The following is a 19,277-nucleotide window of genomic DNA, read 5'->3' on the forward strand; positions in this document are numbered from 1 at the left end:
CGTTATATAACGCAACGTTATATAATGTTATTTCGCGTTTTATTCATAACGTTATTTCGCGTGACAACACAGCCCAGCTGTCAGAAACTGTACATTGAGGGGGTTTGAATCACTGTACATTGAGGGGGTGCGAATCACTGTTTACACTGTCTATATGAATTGAAAATGGGTGGCCCTGATGTAAACAAGACAAACGTCTTTCTCAGGTCTGCATCCCCTTAACAATTGTGTGTATTGAGCCGTACTGTATTGTACCCATTCTGCAATCTGTTAAATAAAGTTTTTCATTCATTCATTCATTCATTCATTCATTCATTCATTCATTCATTCATTCATTCATTCACACTCCCGCCTTACTGTACCATGTTCTACATATAGAACCTCATCTCATGCACCGGTTTGAATCAAAGCCCTATCGAACGTACGCAAGCTCTACTGTCTTTAACTATAAGCGTTTACACTCCCCACTTACTGTAGAACGCAAGCTCTACTGTCTTTAACTATAAGCGTTTACACTCCCCACTTACTGTAGAACATGGTACACTTGAGCACCACAGGTTTCACAACGCAATTATTGTTATTATTATTTACAAGACTGGGCAGCGCATGCGAAACACTGCAGACCACTGATTGGTCAGAAGAGAGACGCGTCACTCGTTGGAGGCTCACATACGTCAACGTCACATACGTCAACAGAGCAGAGCAAATCACGACGCCATTGAGGAGTGCCGGAGAAGCACCGAGCGATGGGCTAATGATGGCGATGATAATGAGGACTACCGGAGCTGTACAAACCGTTCACACTCCTAATAACGCACGGTTCAACGGACATTACGTTGGGACAATTCAAGGCTAAATTAAGGAACTTCGAGGCCTCAGAAGACACCCACCCAGCTGCCGCGGAGGAAGGGGAGAGGGTGCTAAAGGCTCGAGTGACGCCAAGAGAGAGAACCAGGACCACGACGGACCTGGCGTGTTGGCGATGCGGAGATAAAGGCCATCGGAGAAACGAATGCACAAAGACTGTCTGGTGTAGCTTCTGCAAATCCACGGGGCACACAGACAGAGCGTGCATGAAGAAACACAACCAGAGCGCACGATACGCGCATGGACAAGATGGCGGCTACGGACGAGACGACGGCCATGAACGAGACGAAAGCCATGGACAAAATGGCGACTACAGACAAGATAACGGCTGTGGACAAGATGACGACAGCGGACACGACGGCGGCGACTATTGACGTGAGATGAATCGAGACGGCGCCCGGAGAATCGATGGCGGCGACTATCGACGAGAGATGAATCGAGATGACGCCCGGAGAATCTACGGCGGCGACGGTCGACGTGAGGCGAGTCGAGACGACGCCCGGAGGATAACGGGACAAGAAGACTGCGCTTTCGGAGCGCGGACGGCGGGCATCGCCGGACCGGCCCAGCTGCAGCGGGCCCAGAGAAGGGGACTGATCGTGGACACGGGCGCGTCGTCCCATGTCATCAACGACAGGAGTCGGTTCAAGAACTTTGACGACACTTTCCACTCGGAGAGGCACTGCATGGAGCTGGCGGACGGTAGACGCATCTACGGATTGGCACAAAAGAGGGGAGACGCACAGGTATGCCTCACGGACAGCAGGGGGCGCCGGCGTACGGTGACGCTAAAGAACGCTCTATATGTACCATCGTTCCCACAAGGACTATTCTCTGTAATAGCTGCTACTGCAAGCGGCGCCAAGGTATTCTTCGATAAAGGTAAAAATGTCCTTGTAGAACCTGACGGTACTCGGTTTGACATAAAAATGTACCAGAGAGTATTTTATCTGAAAACGGAGTGTAATGACTACGACCAGTGTAACGATAATGATGATGTGTGTAGCGGGACGGCCAGTCACGATATTCAGACATGGCACGAGATTATGGATCATTGTAATTACGAGGATTTACTGAAACTGCAAGTAGTGTCAGAGGGTATGCACATTGAGGGGGAGAAGCGTAGACCTGACAAAAATTGTGCAATGTGCAAAACGGAGACGTTTACCCAACCGAGATACAGAAATCCCACAGACGGAGTAAGGGTACCACTTGCACTAGTTGACATGGACCTAGCCGGCCCAGTAAGCAACAAGTCCATAGGAGGTTTTAGATATGTACAGTCTTTTACAGACGTGTGTGCAGGGGCAGTGTTTGTTTACTTTATCAAAGAAAAGAGTGACACACTCCAGGCCACAGAAGAATTCCTGGCAGACGTAGCCCCTTATGGTACAGTAAGATGTTTGAGATCCGACTACGGAACCGAGTTCACAAACAGAGAGTTCCAATCACTGTTTGGAAGGTATAAGATAAGACACGAGACGTCACGTCCATATCCCACGCACCAGAGCGGGGGGGGCAGAGAGGGAATGGCACACCCTTTCCGAAATGGCTAGATGTAAGCTAGCAGATAGTAACTTACCAAAGAGCCTGTGGCATTATGTGGTACAAGAAGCCGCTTACACCAGAAACAGGTGCTTTAATAAGCACTCGGGCACCACTCCGTATACAGCGCTGACAGGAAACGATTTGGATCAGTGTGTTATGTGTACCTGCAGGACAAGGGAAAACCCAAGTCCAAGGATGTAAAAGGATTTTTCGTAGGACACGACAGAGGAAGTCCTGCTCTCCTAGTTTATCATCCCGGTAAAGGGATAGTGAAGAAACACATGCTAGTCAAGTTTGTCACGAAGGCAACCTGTGAGAGCGAAACACAGACAGAGGAGCCAGAGCTGGACTCCAGAGCAAGGTGTGTAGAAATAGAAACACACCACCCCAGTGTACTTAGTACAGTTGTGCAGACAGAAAGTCAGCAACCCCCAGAGGTCGATGACGAGGAGCACCCGAGGGTGACGTCAAGTGCCTCAAGCAGTGGGAGGTATCCCCCAAGGGAACACAGACCCCCAGAATGTCTGACAGGCTATGCCAGGAAAGGGAGTGACGAGGAGAAAAATACACCTACCCCCGTTGAGCACTACTACAGGGTAGTCAGTGGGGTAAACCCGACCTTTAAAGAGGCCACAATGTCCCCCGAAGAGGGCATGCATACAGTGGGAGGGAAATGGATGTATTCAACCAAGTTACTAGAGGGCAGGCAGTCAGTGGGAGGGAGATGGGGGTATTCAAACCAGGAGGGTATTGAAGACCACGATAAATACAAAGTATGGTTCATAGAAAATTTCTTGAATGATGAAGAATTGAGCCATATGTTTGGTCCAGAGGTGGATGAGTTATCAGGTTTAAAATACTGAAATGAATCTTATGTTTAACCTCATGTTTAAATACAAAAGAGGATCTATGTTTAAAATACAGAAGTGGGGGGATTTGATCATCGCTCCAGACCACAAAAGAAAGACCTAGGCAGGTTAAACCATTTTATAGGTATGGACTTCGAACAGTCTGCCAACTGTGTAAAAATATCACAGATGAGATATGTGGGTAAAGGTCCTGAGATGTTTTTGACTGAAGTAAGAAATGTATAGATAAACTGTGGGTAACTTCATTCTGTTGGACAAGCTGTACTCACCCTGACCTATGTTCTGTAGTGAGTAAGAGTGTCATAGTATGTTTGTTGACCCCACAGAGAATCATTGAACTATGTCAACACTATGTTTTTCGTTATCCCAGAGGTGCTGCAGACAGACAGCGGTGTTTTTCAGAAAAGACAACAAAGGTTTAAGGGCTTAGAGCCTACAGGGATACGATCAGCCTGTGAAGCTGAGTATATGTTTCTAGCTACGACAATGCAAAATGTGTTTATCTAGAGCAATTGCTTGAGGTGATGAAGATAAGGTTATGAATGTATTGTTCAAGATGCAGTAGGTAATTGAAACATATCATCTATACCAAATATGGTGTTTTTTTGAAGAATGGGCGTTCTGTCAAAACCGTTTAAAATGATGAACATTGTGTATATATGGAGACTGTTGTTTATAAGGACAACCAGGGGACCATTGTGATTACTAGGAACCTAAGGTGTCAATATAGATGTAAACATGCCATTATAAATAATATCATCTCATCAGGTATGCCATCAGATAAGAAAGAATGACACCGGTTTACTGTCCAACGGACGACAGAGTAATAGATACTATGAGGGAGCCTGTTTTCAAATTAAAACTGACGGGGTTTGTAAAGGTCATGTTTAATGTGAAGATATTGAATGTCATACCATATGGATGTTTTTGGGTTTATATATTATTTCCTTTGTTAAAATGTTTTTCCAAGAAGTCAGCCAGTATACTAAAAAGTGGGAGTGTTGAGATCAGAGGCTCTGTATAGGATTGTTAGTAACTGTCTAACTGTGCAATATGACTGTTTACACTGGTAACTGTTTACCTGCATATGTGATTGTCTCCACCAGTGATGGTCTAGTTGTATATATATCTGCTCCCACCAGAGGGTGCTCTAGGCGGAGCCACCCAGGTACCCTACCTTATGGCAACTATAAAAGGAAAGGTATCCACCCCTTTCGTTCTCTCCCCCAATGTCTCTCAGAGAGAGAAGAGTTGTACTACTGCTGCTTACATGTGAATAAAAGAAGCCACGCCAGTTCAGGCACAAGATAGAAACCATGTCTCTTGACCACAATATTGTCGCCCTAAGTTGAGTTCTGTTAACACAGCTTACAATTAAAAGCCCAAAACTGGTCAAGACTTGATACATTTGGTGATGTTTACACCACCACCTCCTAGGAAGATGGGCCAACCAATCACTACATGCATTCGTCATGTTATATATCTATCTCATCTTCAGCTGTGCTTAAGCAAGCCAGGTGACGCAAAGACAACAAAAGTAAAAATGCTCAGTGTTCATGATCTGCTCAGCGTGCTTCATTTGATGAAGAGGCAGAGGGACCGTCACCAAAGCGCCTTCGTTCGTCAGTGGGTGGGCCTCTCCATGACAAAACAAAATGTGTGTGGTGTATGCAAGGTATGGACATGAGGCACCAAAACAGGAAGCAAGGCAAGCTGTTAAGAATCAACACACCAGGGGAGCTCCAGTAGCTCACCACGTACCGCGAGTGCTATTTCAGCGCCGTGGACAACCGTGCTCGTCACGGATCTGGGGCTGAGCGCGTTCGAATCCCGGACGGCAGCCGTGCCTTTCCCAGAGTGTCTTCCCCCCCATCTGAACCCTTTCAGCCTGCTTCTGTCGGTCGAACTTGACCAAGTATAAATGCGATAAACGTATAAAAGAGCCAGGGAAATGGCCAAAGTTTAAAAAAAATAAATCAACACACCGTCAGCATGGCGCTCCTTCAAGCGCCAGAAGATGAGGAGCTCAGGGATCGTCTCACACGACAAAGTGTCTTAAAGTGTGTAACGTTAACATTATGTGAGTGTAATTTCAGAGTCTTAATCCTCTGGGGCCCCACAACAGGGTTGATCCATTCATTATATTCAGAGCAGGCCGATAACGTTTGTATCCAAGGCCGCAGCGAGCCCTCTTCTGCACCCCCTCAAGAGCCCATCCCTTCCGACTCCCAAATGACCATATAAAGCCAACCCAATCAGAGACGATCGAGGCGTCTCTATTTCACTCTGTTATAACACATTACACTTTTTGCTTTGTGTCACTTTTACTCTGCCAGACCTGTGATCAATGATATGCACTCTGCCAGACTAAAAGTCCCTCTGTACGGAGGTACTGAATATTTTCAGACTAAAAGTCCCTCCGTACGGATGTACTGTATATTTTCTTCTCCAATAAACCTGTGTTCATTTAACGTGAGTATTCCGACTGTCTTTTAACTCCTGTTTCTTTATTTCAGAATACCTGATTCGCAGTGTGACACTGTTTTAGACTGCTCAATGCCCGTGGAGAAACTGTCGTGGTTTGACATTAATGCACGCTCATAAGGCCAATCTCTTGTCTATTCTGTATTTACTTAAACATTCCTGGAGACGTCAAAATCCACGACAATTAGTTAGAGAAAAAGCAAGTTTGCAAAAGTGCTGACACTCTGACTGCTTCACAGACTGACTGAGCTAAACTGAAAATGCTTGACTGAAAAAGGGGCGTTGCAACAAGGTACATTTGTTTATTAACCCTCCTAGATGACAAATCCATTGAGAAACGGACCTTCGCTCTCCACGATCACGGAAGTGCCACAGATGACCCAATTAATACCTCTCTGTTTCAGTCCTGTTCTCAATGGGCTGATTATGTGCCTGTAACAGGCAAGCCATGAGCCTGTAACATCAAACGAAATTCAGATCCAACCATCAGACGAGACGTTGGCAGATCAAATATGACTCCAGATCCAGCAATAGCATAGCAATCTTATCGTTAAGAACTTTGTCAGAAACACATTTTAGTTTCAACTTTAGGTAGAAAAGAGAACATTTACGCTCCATCTTGTACATGCACATTTTATCAAGATATCTTCACGATTGTGGCTGCAATTCTGAATAGCTTTAAGAGGGAGGGTTCTTGTCACAGCTGAACTGCAGAAAAGGCACATATTTAACTTATCAGTGGACAGCCCTTAATTCTGTAAAAACAATGCAAAACACAGGAAAAGGCCTTTCACAATAGGTCCACTTTAAGGCACTTGGCCTACCTTGAAGATATAGGTCTTGCCCTGACAATTGACACGTGTGAAGGCAGCGTCTATGGGCCCTCGGATGCCCCACACGTCCTTGATGAGCTTAGGATACCCAGGCATCACTGTCCTCCTGCCGAGTTCAAAGAAGTAATCCCCTAGGACACAAACGAGAGTTTTCAGAAGTACTCCCATAGGACACACAAGACAGCTGTCAGATGTAATCCCCTAGGACACAAGAGACAGTCAGAAGTATTCCTCTAGGACACAAGAGACCGTTTTCAGAAGTACTCTCCTAGGACACAAAAACATTTCTCAGAAGTACTCCCCTAGGACACAAGAGACGGGTGAGATCCTCCACTACATTTAGAGGGAAAAAAGTCTTAAATGGTCCATTAGCTACGAATGTTGATTATTTGGAATGAGGACTGTGTAGATTGTAGAGTCTGTAGACTGTGAAATAAGGATGTATAATTCCATCAGGGAACCCCAAATTTTACTATTTCTACAAGTTGAGTGCCATGAGCATCAATTTTAGGCGGGCCTGAGCCCCCTGAGTACTTGTTTATCTCTAGTGGGCTCTGGGGACATGCTCCCCCAGGAGGGGGCTAAAAACCATTGGGAACACCACTGTGGAATGCAATGCTAACCTCACTCATCAATGTCAATTACAACTCGGTGTACGGCAGCCATTTTCTTTGGTTCCTATCACCATCATGCCTACTGTACCTCTGAAGGCAAACATGGAGCCGTTCTTCATCTGCATAAAGGAGTCGAAAGGCCTGCCACTACATTTATGGGCGTCAGGGTCGGGGGCTTCAGTGGTGGTTGCTACGACCTTAGTAGATGTGGTAGTCATGTCTGTAGTGACTTCAACAGTTGTGGCTGTAGTGACATCAATAGTTGTGGCTGTAGTGACTTCAACAGTCGTAGCTGTAGTAACCTCAGCAGTCATTGCATTAGTGTCTGCCTGGGTCACAGGGACCATCGTTGTGGTGGAAACTCTCTGTGAAACGGGTGCAACCTGCGTACTGGAGACCCTCTGGGGTGTGACATCCAGTGGCCTCTGGGTTGTGACATCCAGTGGCCTCTGGGGTGTGACATCCAGTGGCCTCTGGGGTGTGACATCCAGTGGCGCTTGAGTTATCTCTGGCTCTGTTAGTGGGATGTCCTGTGTGGTAGAGACAGCAGGGGTTGAGACAGGGTGAAGCCCAGGCGTTGAGCGACGGGGAACGATGGAGTCGGACTCATCATCCGAAGAGCATCCAGCGGCTGGTGCTGCAGTGCTGTCCAATAGGTCATCATCATCCTCGGCCAAGACAAACGTGTCTCCACGTGCTGAAGGGACATACAGTGGTATTAACAGCTAAAACATAGTATTTAGTTAAGATACATTCATTTAGTTTAATTGCACTTTAAAAAATATTGTCACCCCAGACCGTATTTGTTTTATCATCTGGCATCATACTAATTGATTCCGTTGACAATCTCATCAACCATGGACCATGAATGAGTGGGTTATGAGTTGGCTGCATGCAGCTCTTCCTGCTGTAATTCAATCCAACATGGGCAACAGCAGTCAAACAATTACCTCAAAAGCAAATTGTCTCTTTATAACTCTGAAATGACTGAAAGGACATAGTTAAGTGGTAAAAATATTTCACTGTTGTGCGGTTGTCCATAGCATTATGGATTGAAGTCAAACTCCCAGAAAAAGACAATTCAACTTGACTGGGGGACTGACTGCCTCCATGTTATAAATCATGTCTTCAAGCCTCCTAATCTTCACCACAACGCAAAGCATCTAAAAGCTAGTGGTATTTGCTAACAAACGCGAGAGCTGCTATGTCAGCTACCAAATGTTACAGCTAACACTAGCTTTGTCTGTGTTCATGCAGGCTGTGGGCCCATGAACAAGGTCTTCTATTATAATATGAATTTATCTCTCTGATAAGGCAGGGGATTTTTTTATTTCAAAGCAGCAGTTAAACTTGTTAGTAAAAAATGGCTTAGCATTGCAGACCAGGTCACCAGCATCAGTGCATTATCTGCAACATCTGGTCATTTAGGGTTAGAAATGTGTCTTTTAAAAATTGGAATGTTAACAAAACATAAAATCCTTTGGTGAAACACAATTTCCCCATTAACCCCACATGCAGTATCAAGGACAACATTACTGGTAAACAGGAAATGAAAACACGGTTCATTTTCAGCTAAAAACACGACTAAAACTAGGGCTAGATCCACAAAGAATGGATTGCACGGTGCTAGTTGCACCCTTACTTACAATTCATTATGAATTGAAAATGGGGGACCCTGATGTAAACAAGACGAAAGTCTTTCTCTGGTCTGCATCCCCTTAACAATTGTGTATATTGAGATGTACTGTATTGTACCCATTCTGCAATCTGTTAATAACATTTTCATTCAATCAATCACAGCGCAGATTGAATGAAATGTTTTTTTTAACAGATTTGCTAGTTTTTATTTGTTATTTTTGACAATTTTGCTGTGTGGAGAACTTTCTCCTCTGATTGGAAAAAGTATGGGAACGGGATACCAGGAAATGTATTCTCTGTTTACTGCAGAGCGAAGGGACTGGGAGACCCATGTTATTGACCAAACATCTCTTTATCAGTGATGGCTGTTGGAATGTAGAGCTATTATTTTAACATGTAGACCACTTATTTTAACAAACACCTTTAAATGTCCAGGTAGCAAATAAAGAAATATCCTGCAGCTAATTGGGGAAATAGGCATGCCTGAACATAACTTTTAATAACATCCAATGGTGGCCAGTGTTGGAATGTAATTGCTTGACTTAACATGATGCACTAACCAAACAAACTTTTCAAACAATATAAGCATTCGGCTGACAATCAATCAATCAAATTTATTTATATAGCACGTTTAAACATGACGCTTGTCAACCAAAGTGCTTCACATAGCTAAGCTAAGTACAAAGAAAAGTATAAAATAAACTGAAAAAAATTAATAAAATCAACGGATAGACAAAGGAAAAACAGAACAACACGTCAACAAGTACGGCAAGAGTCAAAGTAAGTCAGGGAAGGCCAGGCGATATAGGTGGGTTTTGAGTTTTGATTTAAAAGACTCGATAGAGGGGGCAGATTTAATGGACATGGGGATGCTGTTCCAGAGGTCAGGGGCTGAGACAATTGTTATACAGGCCAAGTACAATTAGTTATTTGCATATTCCTGGGCCCTCATTTATCAATGGTGCGTAGGCACAGATATGTGCGTAACCCGTGCGTTGGGCTTGACATTAACACCTGACCACCGGCCAAATGCTGGTAGAATTCGGCTGTGGCCGGTAACTCTGTCATTCTACCAGCCACAGTGGCCGGTGACTTTTTTTCTATGAAAAAAAAACATTGTAGTCTACAAAAGGCATAAGCAATAATTAAGTCAATCCAAGTGATACTACATAATACTACAACTCCCACAACAATTCGGAAAAGTGCATTACCGGCCAGATCCTGGTAGTGGTGCTGTCTCGAGAATGGAGTACTCCTTGTTTTCAGACCAGATGTAAATTTTTTTCATTCAGGCCTACTTTTTCTGTTAACTTTATTTAACAGATTGCAGAATGGGTACAATACAGTACGGCTCAATACACACAATTGTTAAGGGGATGCAGACCAGAGAAAGACATTTGTCTTGTTTACATCAGGGTCCCCCATTTTCAATTTATAGTGACATTTATGACATACACAACATACATGACATCATGACATCATGACACATCAGTGTATGATGCTACAATAACGAATGCCGTTATTGGTAATCAATAATCAGAAACAACGTCCCCCGCCCCCCCCCCCCCTTTCATGCATTCATGGTGGAACATGATACCGATCATATGCATTTTGATTTTAAACCTATTCATCATCATGCTATAAAATGGGAACGTATTGATGAAAAAATTATTTAGTGTGGTGATTTTTGGCTGGTGAAAATGCTGAGTGGCTAGTGACTTTGGAAAACCACTAGCCACAGTGGCTAGTGAGCCAAAAAGTTAATGTCAAGCCCTGCAGCGTACGATCATTTCTAAGCAAAGTGTGGGACTTATCAATTTGAACGTGTGCTTGACTTTGTGCGTATATATACACACACCTCGGACCATGCGTACCTGGCGCCCAGCGGTAGAATATGGAGACTGCAGACGCGGAAATAAGCTTTCATGCATTAGTTTGACTGATGTGTTCGGTATATGACCCCCCGTAATTCATTATAGTTAATTGTAAAATAGCGACAGTAGTGTAATTATTGTCAAAACCCTATAAATAGCATTTGGAATAGGTCTTTCTTTCCGAATGAATGCAGCATGGTTTATATATAGCGTTATCGGAATACTACGGGGTGTACTGACTGCGCTCCGCGTAACTCAACTCGTTATTATTTTGCGCATAGATTGCAGAAATACGGGAACGTTTTGATTATATTTAAAAGGCTTTGCAACTTACAACTTCGAAATTCCACTTATTTCGCATTTTAAATATAATCAAAACGTTCCCGTATTTCTTCAATCTATGCACAAAATAATAACGAGTTGAGTTCTAACGAGGATGTTCTATGAGTCGGTGGTGGCGGGCGCCTTCTTGTACGCTGTGACCTGCTGGGGCAGCGGACTGAGAGCAGGGGACACAAACAGGCTGGATAAGCTGGTCAAGAAGGCCAGTAGCGTGGTTGGGGTGGAGCTGGACTCCCTAGCGAGGGTGGCAGAGAGGAGGAGCCTTGCTAAGCTCCAGGCCATCAGGGAAAACCCCTCCCACCCACTATACACAGACTTGGCTGACAGGAGGAGCATGTTCAGTGCTAGGCTCACACTACCCAAATGCAGCACTGAACGGCACAGGAAGTCCTTCATTCCAACAGCCATCTGACTATACAATGCATCACTGTGCCTCACTGCATCACTGAGCACAGAGTGGCAGTTGCCATCTTCCTGGACTTAGTTTGAAACAGCATGTGCAATATTACACCTACTGTAGACCTCAGTATATTTTTACTGTATTTATTTACTGTATATTTTATTCCATTTTTATTCTATTTTACTCTACTCTTATCCTAGGCAACTTGATTTGATTCGTTTTATTATTCTAATTCGTGACCTGTTCTGTCTAAATGTTTAAATGTTGAGCGATTTGCAGTGTCAAATTTCCCACTGGATAATAAAAGTATTTCTATTCTATTCTATTCTAACAAAGAACGTATTACATGCTGGGTAGGCTGATAGAGTAAACTGTAAATAAAATAGCCTATAACATTATAAAGGATATGGGATAGCATGGGTTCCCAACCTTTATTACCCAGAGCCCCACGATTCCTTGGAGACATATAGGAATATGATATGATATAAGGTATACTGGTCCGTCAGCGAGGAGATAGCCCACAGCGGATAGCCATTAAATGCCATTTGAGAATATAGGCTATTAAGGCAAAACGATCGGCCTATCGCCTATACATATTATTTAATGTTTTCATAAGCATAAAGATACAACAGCTAGATTAACGATCAAGTTAGTTTACTGTATGCAGGCTTCGCAGGGCTGTGCCATGTGCTATTATATATGCGCAAGTTACTGTTGCATAATGTAGGCTATGGCTGCTATTATATCTCATTTATATAGGCTACCTAATACCGACAACTAAATAGATTGTATGCCTCTACAAATCATATTATACCCGGTAGCCAATCGAACGAAACGAATAAAGGCATTCATATTCCAGCATTGGTTATAATGACACACCAACGCCAAACAGTGGTTAACGGTCTTTATTAGTATTTTGAGCCGTCCAGGCAGAATTGCAGCAATGGTCTTAGGGAGTCGTTGATATCTGACATCACTGTGTACAAGTCCGCCAGCCTGCCGCGTATTTATCCCATAACACGCATTGTGTCTTCTTCGTTCGACAGCGCGTTAAATTAGTTGCTTAGACCTCCGTGAACAATCTCGCTCATAAAGTTTCTCAGAGTTTGCTCGGGTTAGTCCATTATTTCACATCCCATGGGGGTGTTTCATTACCATATGGATAATCATGCATGAGCATTGACGGTAAGAACAAATGGTATTCAACACGGAGTGTGTGTACGACCTGTGTACGCACGTGTGATAAATCCCGATTTTTCTGTACGTACAAACATTCTAAATTCTGTGCTTAAGAACGAAAATAGAACACGTTCTAAGAATTGTTGATAAATGAGGGCCCTGGTATCTAGGGACATTTATGGACCTCAGGGAATGTATTCCCAGTGTTTTTTTTCCATCTTTGACGGTGAATAACACCATGCTAACATTGATGGTGAAAAGAGCTGAGCTCATTCAGCACCTTCTTGAGATCAAGTGTACAAAACATCTAAGCAAATGAATAAAGGGCAGATTATTTACAGTTTTTTTTGTAGATACAGTACAGAATGTTGCCATCCGGACACATGCTATTTTAAATATGAATATAGAATAGCAGGCCTATAAATTACATGGATGATATGGATCGGGCCAAATTGAGTTCAATCTCATAATGCCACATAACAGGGCAGCAAAGACCGTGAATGAAATATACTGTAAGTACAGTAACTTTTTTATAATGGAAATTGCTCCACCATTTTGCATCGGATTGAGACACGTTTTTTTTACCTAGACGTTCACAGAAAGGTAAAGAAACAAACTGAGATTGATAGGGTTAGGGTCTTTACTCTTGGCTACATAAAAAAAATAAAACGCTACATTAATTAATACGGGCTGTATTGATCTATTTATGATGAGCAACAGCTCATCAGAATTAAAAACAAAACAAAAAAAACATGCATGATGCAGACAGTGCACAGTTACAAAAAGCACACAGAAAATTAAATAATAACAGGCAAAAGAGCCATGCAAGCCATTATTTCTGAGGTCACAATAGGATTGTTAGTACATTAATAACACAGTAAAATAGCTTGTGGAAGGCTCTTACTGGTCATGCGACAGACAACCTGGTAGTCATAGCAGCAGCTCCGGTAGTATTTACACATAGAGTCACACTGACACGTCTTCTCAGAGGAATAGCCATTCTCACAGCGGCCCATGCAGGACTCTTAACATGAGGAAACACAGGAGAGATCTAGTCAGGAGTAGTCAGGATATACAGTAGAATCACCTCCACTGCTGGGAGAGTACAGTAGTTAAAGGTGCTATAGATAACATTCAGCCACTAGATGTTGCACTAGAGTACCAGCATGTAATTTATCCAATCAGGTGCATTCCACATGGGGAAATGTAAAGTAGGGAGGGAATACACATGCCTGCAACATAAACAACATACATTTTTTACCCGTAATTTGTTTTTTATTGATACATTCATTAATCAATCATTTTTGTGGGGGAGAAGCAATAGTTTTATTCCACACCTTTCTAAAAGCTCTGGATGTTTTTCTCTTTTATTTTTATTTTTTATGATTACTCTACATACAAATTTTATCTATAGCACATTTAAATACATGCATTTCAATTATTAGTTGAAGTCCTTTCTACGGTAGCACTAGCTTGGTCATAGTTTGATTTAGTTCAAATATTTGGAGGACTGGCCTGCCCTGGCCACTAAATCAAATATACACACACGCACAGACACTTCACATAATTCAATTATTAACATGTAGCCAACCCACAGGACATTTCCAGTCTACAATTTGATAACTTTCCACAGTATAGTTTGAATGTATCGTAGTAGAACAACTTATCAAACTAGTGCTATACTTTGACAAACTACATGTTTCTAGAGCAGTTAAGATCTAATTTGACTTATTTAATTATTAAGTAGTTTTAGAGTAGTCTGCCCTGCATATAAGCTCACCGCAATAACTATGCAAACAGTGAAACTGAGAAAAATGCCTTATTTGTCTATCCAGTGATTATACCCTTTTTCTAAAACAGAGCTAGATTGAACTCTGAAACTTTGTCACAAGGTAAAACAGATAATGAGGAGTTATTTTTCGTATAGCTTTGTGCTCTGCTCTATTGGAACTGTCCCTTTAATCATATGCTATCATGAAAACTTTCAACCACATGCACGCTCCTCACCTGCCTGGCCACGCCCACATCCGCTCATACATAATCGGGGCCATGGCCATACTACCAGCTCCTTCCCTACTTTCACCACTGTGAAGTCCGTGTACAGCACCGCTTCAAGTTTAGTGCTTTAAAGTAGTTAGTTTAGTTATAGGAGCTGTGTTGGCGTTGTCGTTTATTTCTCCCTCTCTCACTAATTTACGGGAGAAAGAAAGGATAATGTCGTCACCACCGGAGAGTCTAGAGGATTATTCTGACCTCCACCGGCGCTTCACATTTGGGGAGTGCGCGTCGCTGGGCAGTTCCTCCGCCAGCGTTGCTCTCTGGCTGTGCAGCTGGATACTATTGCCACGAGAGGCAGTCGGCTGGCCGACGGTCTCTCTGGGTGGGGGCTGTCAGTTGTGCAGGGTAGGCTGCGCAGGCTTGCGGCCCCGCAGAACAGCCGGCTCCAAGCGAGGATTCCTCTGTTGCCTCTGCATTGCGGGTGTATGGAGGGGACGGGGGGGTTCTTGCTTGACGCCCCACGAAAACAGAGGCTTTGTTTTCCTGGGAGCCCCGATTCCGAGTTTGGGTTCGAGTCCCAAGTCTCTGAGGCGGGATGCTCTCTGCCAGCCGCACGGGACGTTGGCCCCCGCCTTTCAAGAAGAAAGTGGGTTGTGCTTCCCGGCGCGAGGGGTGCGAGCTTGCATGTTTTTTAGCGAGCTGTTAGCCGGTAGCTGGCCGTTGGTCGGAGCCGACGGTGGGCCTGTGAAGGCTAGCCGTTAGCTTGGTGCTAACCGTCAGCCTGGAGTTAGACGTTAGCTTGTGCTAACCGTTGGCGTTAGCCGTGGGAAGGTAGCGGGCCCTGAACACTCTGATTCGGCATCATCTCTGGCAGAAGATGTCGTCAGCCTGCACCATGGCTGGCCGCAGGATGTGGGCGAAACGCCGGAGCGAGACTCCAGCCGTCGCCACTTCTGGCCCCGCCAGCAAGAGGCCTCGTCAACGAGGTGGACCAGCCATTGTTGTGGCCATTCGTCCTGCATCCGGGGGTCAGGTAGGAAACGTTACGCTATGCCCCACTCTCCCCCCCCCCAAATGTTTTTTGGTTAATAACAATGTTTTTGTTTAACAAAACATGTGTTTACTTCACTGCATTTTGGGGGTTACGACGTGTGCTATGTGAACCCACAGCTACAAATGCTGGGGGCACCTTCTTGCTTGGAGTTTGTGCATATTTCTCTGAAATATGCTTGGTTGCGGTTGTATAACTTGCAAGGCTGTGTTCTAGCACTTAGCCGAGGCTTATGTCCTTTCTCTACCTAAGCCGGTGTTTTTCTTACATGGTAAGAGTGAACTTGACGGCTTCATTGTATGATGAGGTTTGTGTGTGTTTCATGAGATAAGTTTTTAGGTTAAAACGTAGCTTTTGAGTCCACAACTGGTGTGCTAGTGTTAGCTTACAGAGTTATACGTATACATGTGAACCAAGGACTTTTGGTCCCTCTCTTCAGTCTGTTAATTTTTTCTTTGCTTAAGGGTAAAGGTAAAAAATGGCAGGTGGAAATCTTTTTCGCACATAAGAGAGCCGTGGATAAAGCCGTTTTTTACACAAACGAGGTTATCCGCTGAGGTTGGCGTGCATGATGTAAAGCTTTTACTCTACAGGTAGAAGTATGTGCTTTCATGTAGCGCGCTATGCAACTGGTGTCACGGCTCTGCTTTTTTATGCCGTCGTATCAGGGGTGAGGTGTTGAGGGGGGTGGACAGAATAAACCTCCCCCCCCCGGATATAGTTATATCCTTTACGTAACTGATTGGTCGGGAGGTTGTGCCTTTCTACCTATCAGTTTTCCCTGACGAGGGTTTTTTCTCTCTCTCGTCACGGGGAGGGGGGGGATTTCCCTGTTTCCCACACCAAATTAGTAGGTGGGACACGGGATTCCCCCGGCCATTTGAAGACGTCACAGTCGCGTTTTCTTATTGGCCAAGAGACATGTCCGTGAGTTACAGGGCCTGTGCTACAGACCGCTGTCATTGTAAAGGAGGGGATGCAATGCAGTCGAGACTATTGGTTCTTCTGCTTTGCTCCCTACCAGTAGTGTATATTGGGCCGTTTTTGAGTTTTCAGAGCCTCCTCAGAGAGTTTCAGAGTCTTCTCCTCAGGGAGTTTCAGAGCCTCCTCAGAGGGTGTCAGAGCCTCCTCCTCAGAGAGTTTCAGAGCCTCCTCTGTAGAGAGTTTCAGAGCCTCCTCCTCAGGGAGTTTCAGAGCCTCCTCAGAGAGTTTCAGAGCCTCCTCCTCAGAGAGTTTCAGAGCCTCCCTCTCAGTGAGAGAGCCTCCTCGGAGGAGCCTTCTCCTCAGAGAGTCTTAGTCTACTTAGTCCAATTGTTACATGAACCTTTTTCAATTGTTTTACTCACGTTGAGGTCTCTCTGGGAAAACCGCTGTCTTCCGCTCTTACATAAAGAGCAGAATTGACGCTGCTTTTATTCCCAGGCTCGAGAGGCCATTGAAGACGTCACAAGCGCGTTTTCTTATTGGCCAAGAGACATGTCCGTGAGTCACAGGGCCTGTGCTACAGACCGCTGTCATTGTAAAGGATGGATGATGCGATGCAGTCGAGACTATTGGTCCTTCTGCTCTGCTCTCTAACAGTAGTGTATATTGGGCCGTTTTGTCTATAGTCCAATGTGTGACGCGGTTGTTATTCCCAGGCTCGTCGTATGAGGACCCGTGTCTGTGTCTTTTGTAGACCGGCTTCCTGCTGCTCGTCCCAGACAGCAAGGGGAAACGTTGTGGGGTTCTTGTTAAAAATGTACCGTCACTGTTCTCGGGTTCTTTGCGAGCATACACGCTGTTTTATGAAATCAGCCGATCAGCGCTGGCCCAGGGTGTTTTTTCAATTATTGAATATGCTTTGTGGGACCGGCGCGCCTTGGTTGCCCAACATCATAAAAACTGCGTTTTTTTATGCGGTCGGCTGGGACGGAGATTTTTGTCTCTAACAAGCGCCAGTGCACTAGGTTAGACTCGAGGGCTCGGGTACATCTCCGGGGGGAGATGACGGAGTAGATCAAAACATTGGCAGGGGGGTCTCACGCCCGTTAGGTGGGCCGCTGGGAGCAGTGCATTCGCATACTGACCGTCTTGGTGGTGCGTGCCCTCTGTGATGTTTTGGATCGACACGCGTACCTACCCCCCTCTTAGGACTGGGGCCGGCGGCGTGACAAGGGCATGGGACTTGTCCTGGTCGCGCCGGACTGGATCAGTTTAACCCGTTGTCCGCCGGGGCGCAGACAAGTTCTGGTACCCCGAAGGACCCTGAGCTTTTCCGGGGGGAAAATGCCAGGGCGGACCGGACGTCACAGGGGTTGATGTCATGAATGTGTGTGTCATATAGATGTCACTACGAGTTGCCCTTAACAGTGGTGTGTTTGCACAATGTTAGGTGGGTTGGTCCTTCTCCGTTCGTTTTCACCCCTCCCTCCCTGCTAAACCGGGGATTGGAGGGGGCTGTTGGGGAGGCTGCTTCTGTCAACTCCTCTATGCATCCCTGTGTAGGTCCCGGTCCTCCAGGCCCAGGTCGGGCCTCCCCTTAACAATTGTATGTATTGAGATGTACTGTACTGTACCCATTCTGCAATCTGTTAATAAACTTTTCAATCAATCAATCAATCACACCAGAGGGAGCTCCACAAATCATGTTAAAGCCAGATTCGGCTCAAATAAGGGACTAAACACGTTTCGCAATTATGCCACATCAATGTGGAACGCCCTACCCAAAGCTGTAAAGGAATGTGGATCACTACCCACTTTCAAAACCACTCTCAAGGGACACCTACGGGAGACTGCAATTCAAAACTGGCCCCTGTAAATATCCTAACCCAACCCCCTCCAATGTACAGTCATTTACCTAGTATGGTTTTGTCAATAGTCCAATGTACAATTTTGCTTGTTTGTACAGTGTCTCCCCCCCCCCTCAATGTACAGTTTTGCTTGTTTATACAGTGTGTCTCCCCCCCCCCCCCAACCACCTCCAATGTAAATTACCCAGTATGTTTGTCAATATCCCAATGTACCCAACCCCCCCCCCACACAACCCCACCCAACCTCCTCCAATGTACAGTTTCTACGTCAAATGTATATACTCCCTTTTCTTGACTCCTTCTGTATCACAAACAGTACTGTATTTGTAAATCTGGTATGTCATAAATGTATAGATGTAGCAGTACTGACTATCTGTATGTCATGTATGTCATATATGTCCTGATGAATTGAAAATGGGGGACCCTGATGTAAACAAGACGAAAGTCTTTATCTGGTCTGCATCCCCTTAACAATTGTGTGTATTGAGCTGTACTGTATTGTACCCATTCTGCAATCTGTTAATAAAGTTTTCAATCAATCAATCAATCAAACCTCATTGACCTGTTGGCCTGGGTTAACCCTTTTTAAAGCTGAAACGCTTGAACTGCATTGTATAGCCTGTGTATACGCGCAGTTATGTTTCCGGGGTTTCTTAGTGGGTTAAGGGAGCAACCACTTTCTGTTCATAAACATAGGGGGGTGGTTGTGTTCCCGGTGTGTTGGTAGCAGAGTCGACTCTCTGGTTGAGCCCGGGTCTGACCCCGGCTGCCTGAGAGTATGCCCCTGC

At 44.7% G+C, this 19,277-nt stretch overlaps 1 protein-coding gene across 1 annotated transcript in view; it reads right to left on the reverse strand.

The window, feature by feature from the left end:
- vtna (vitronectin a) overlaps positions 1–19,277 on the reverse strand; it is a gene marked incomplete at both ends in the record, with an annotated part of 44,516 nt that overhangs the window by 20,550 nt on the left and 4,689 nt on the right. The window contains 3 exons of the mRNA XM_084308405.1: positions 6,593–6,732; positions 7,304–7,912; positions 13,553–13,672. Of these exons, the coding sequence (XP_084164531.1) occupies positions 6,593–6,732; positions 7,304–7,912; positions 13,553–13,672 (869 nt within the window). The remainder of the gene's footprint in view (positions 1–6,592; positions 6,733–7,303; positions 7,913–13,552; positions 13,673–19,277) is intronic.

Source organism: Notolepis coatsorum, assembly GCF_963971535.1.
Source record: "Notolepis coatsorum genome assembly, chromosome: 1".
Taxonomy (NCBI): Eukaryota; Metazoa; Chordata; class Actinopteri; order Aulopiformes; family Paralepididae; genus Notolepis; species Notolepis coatsorum.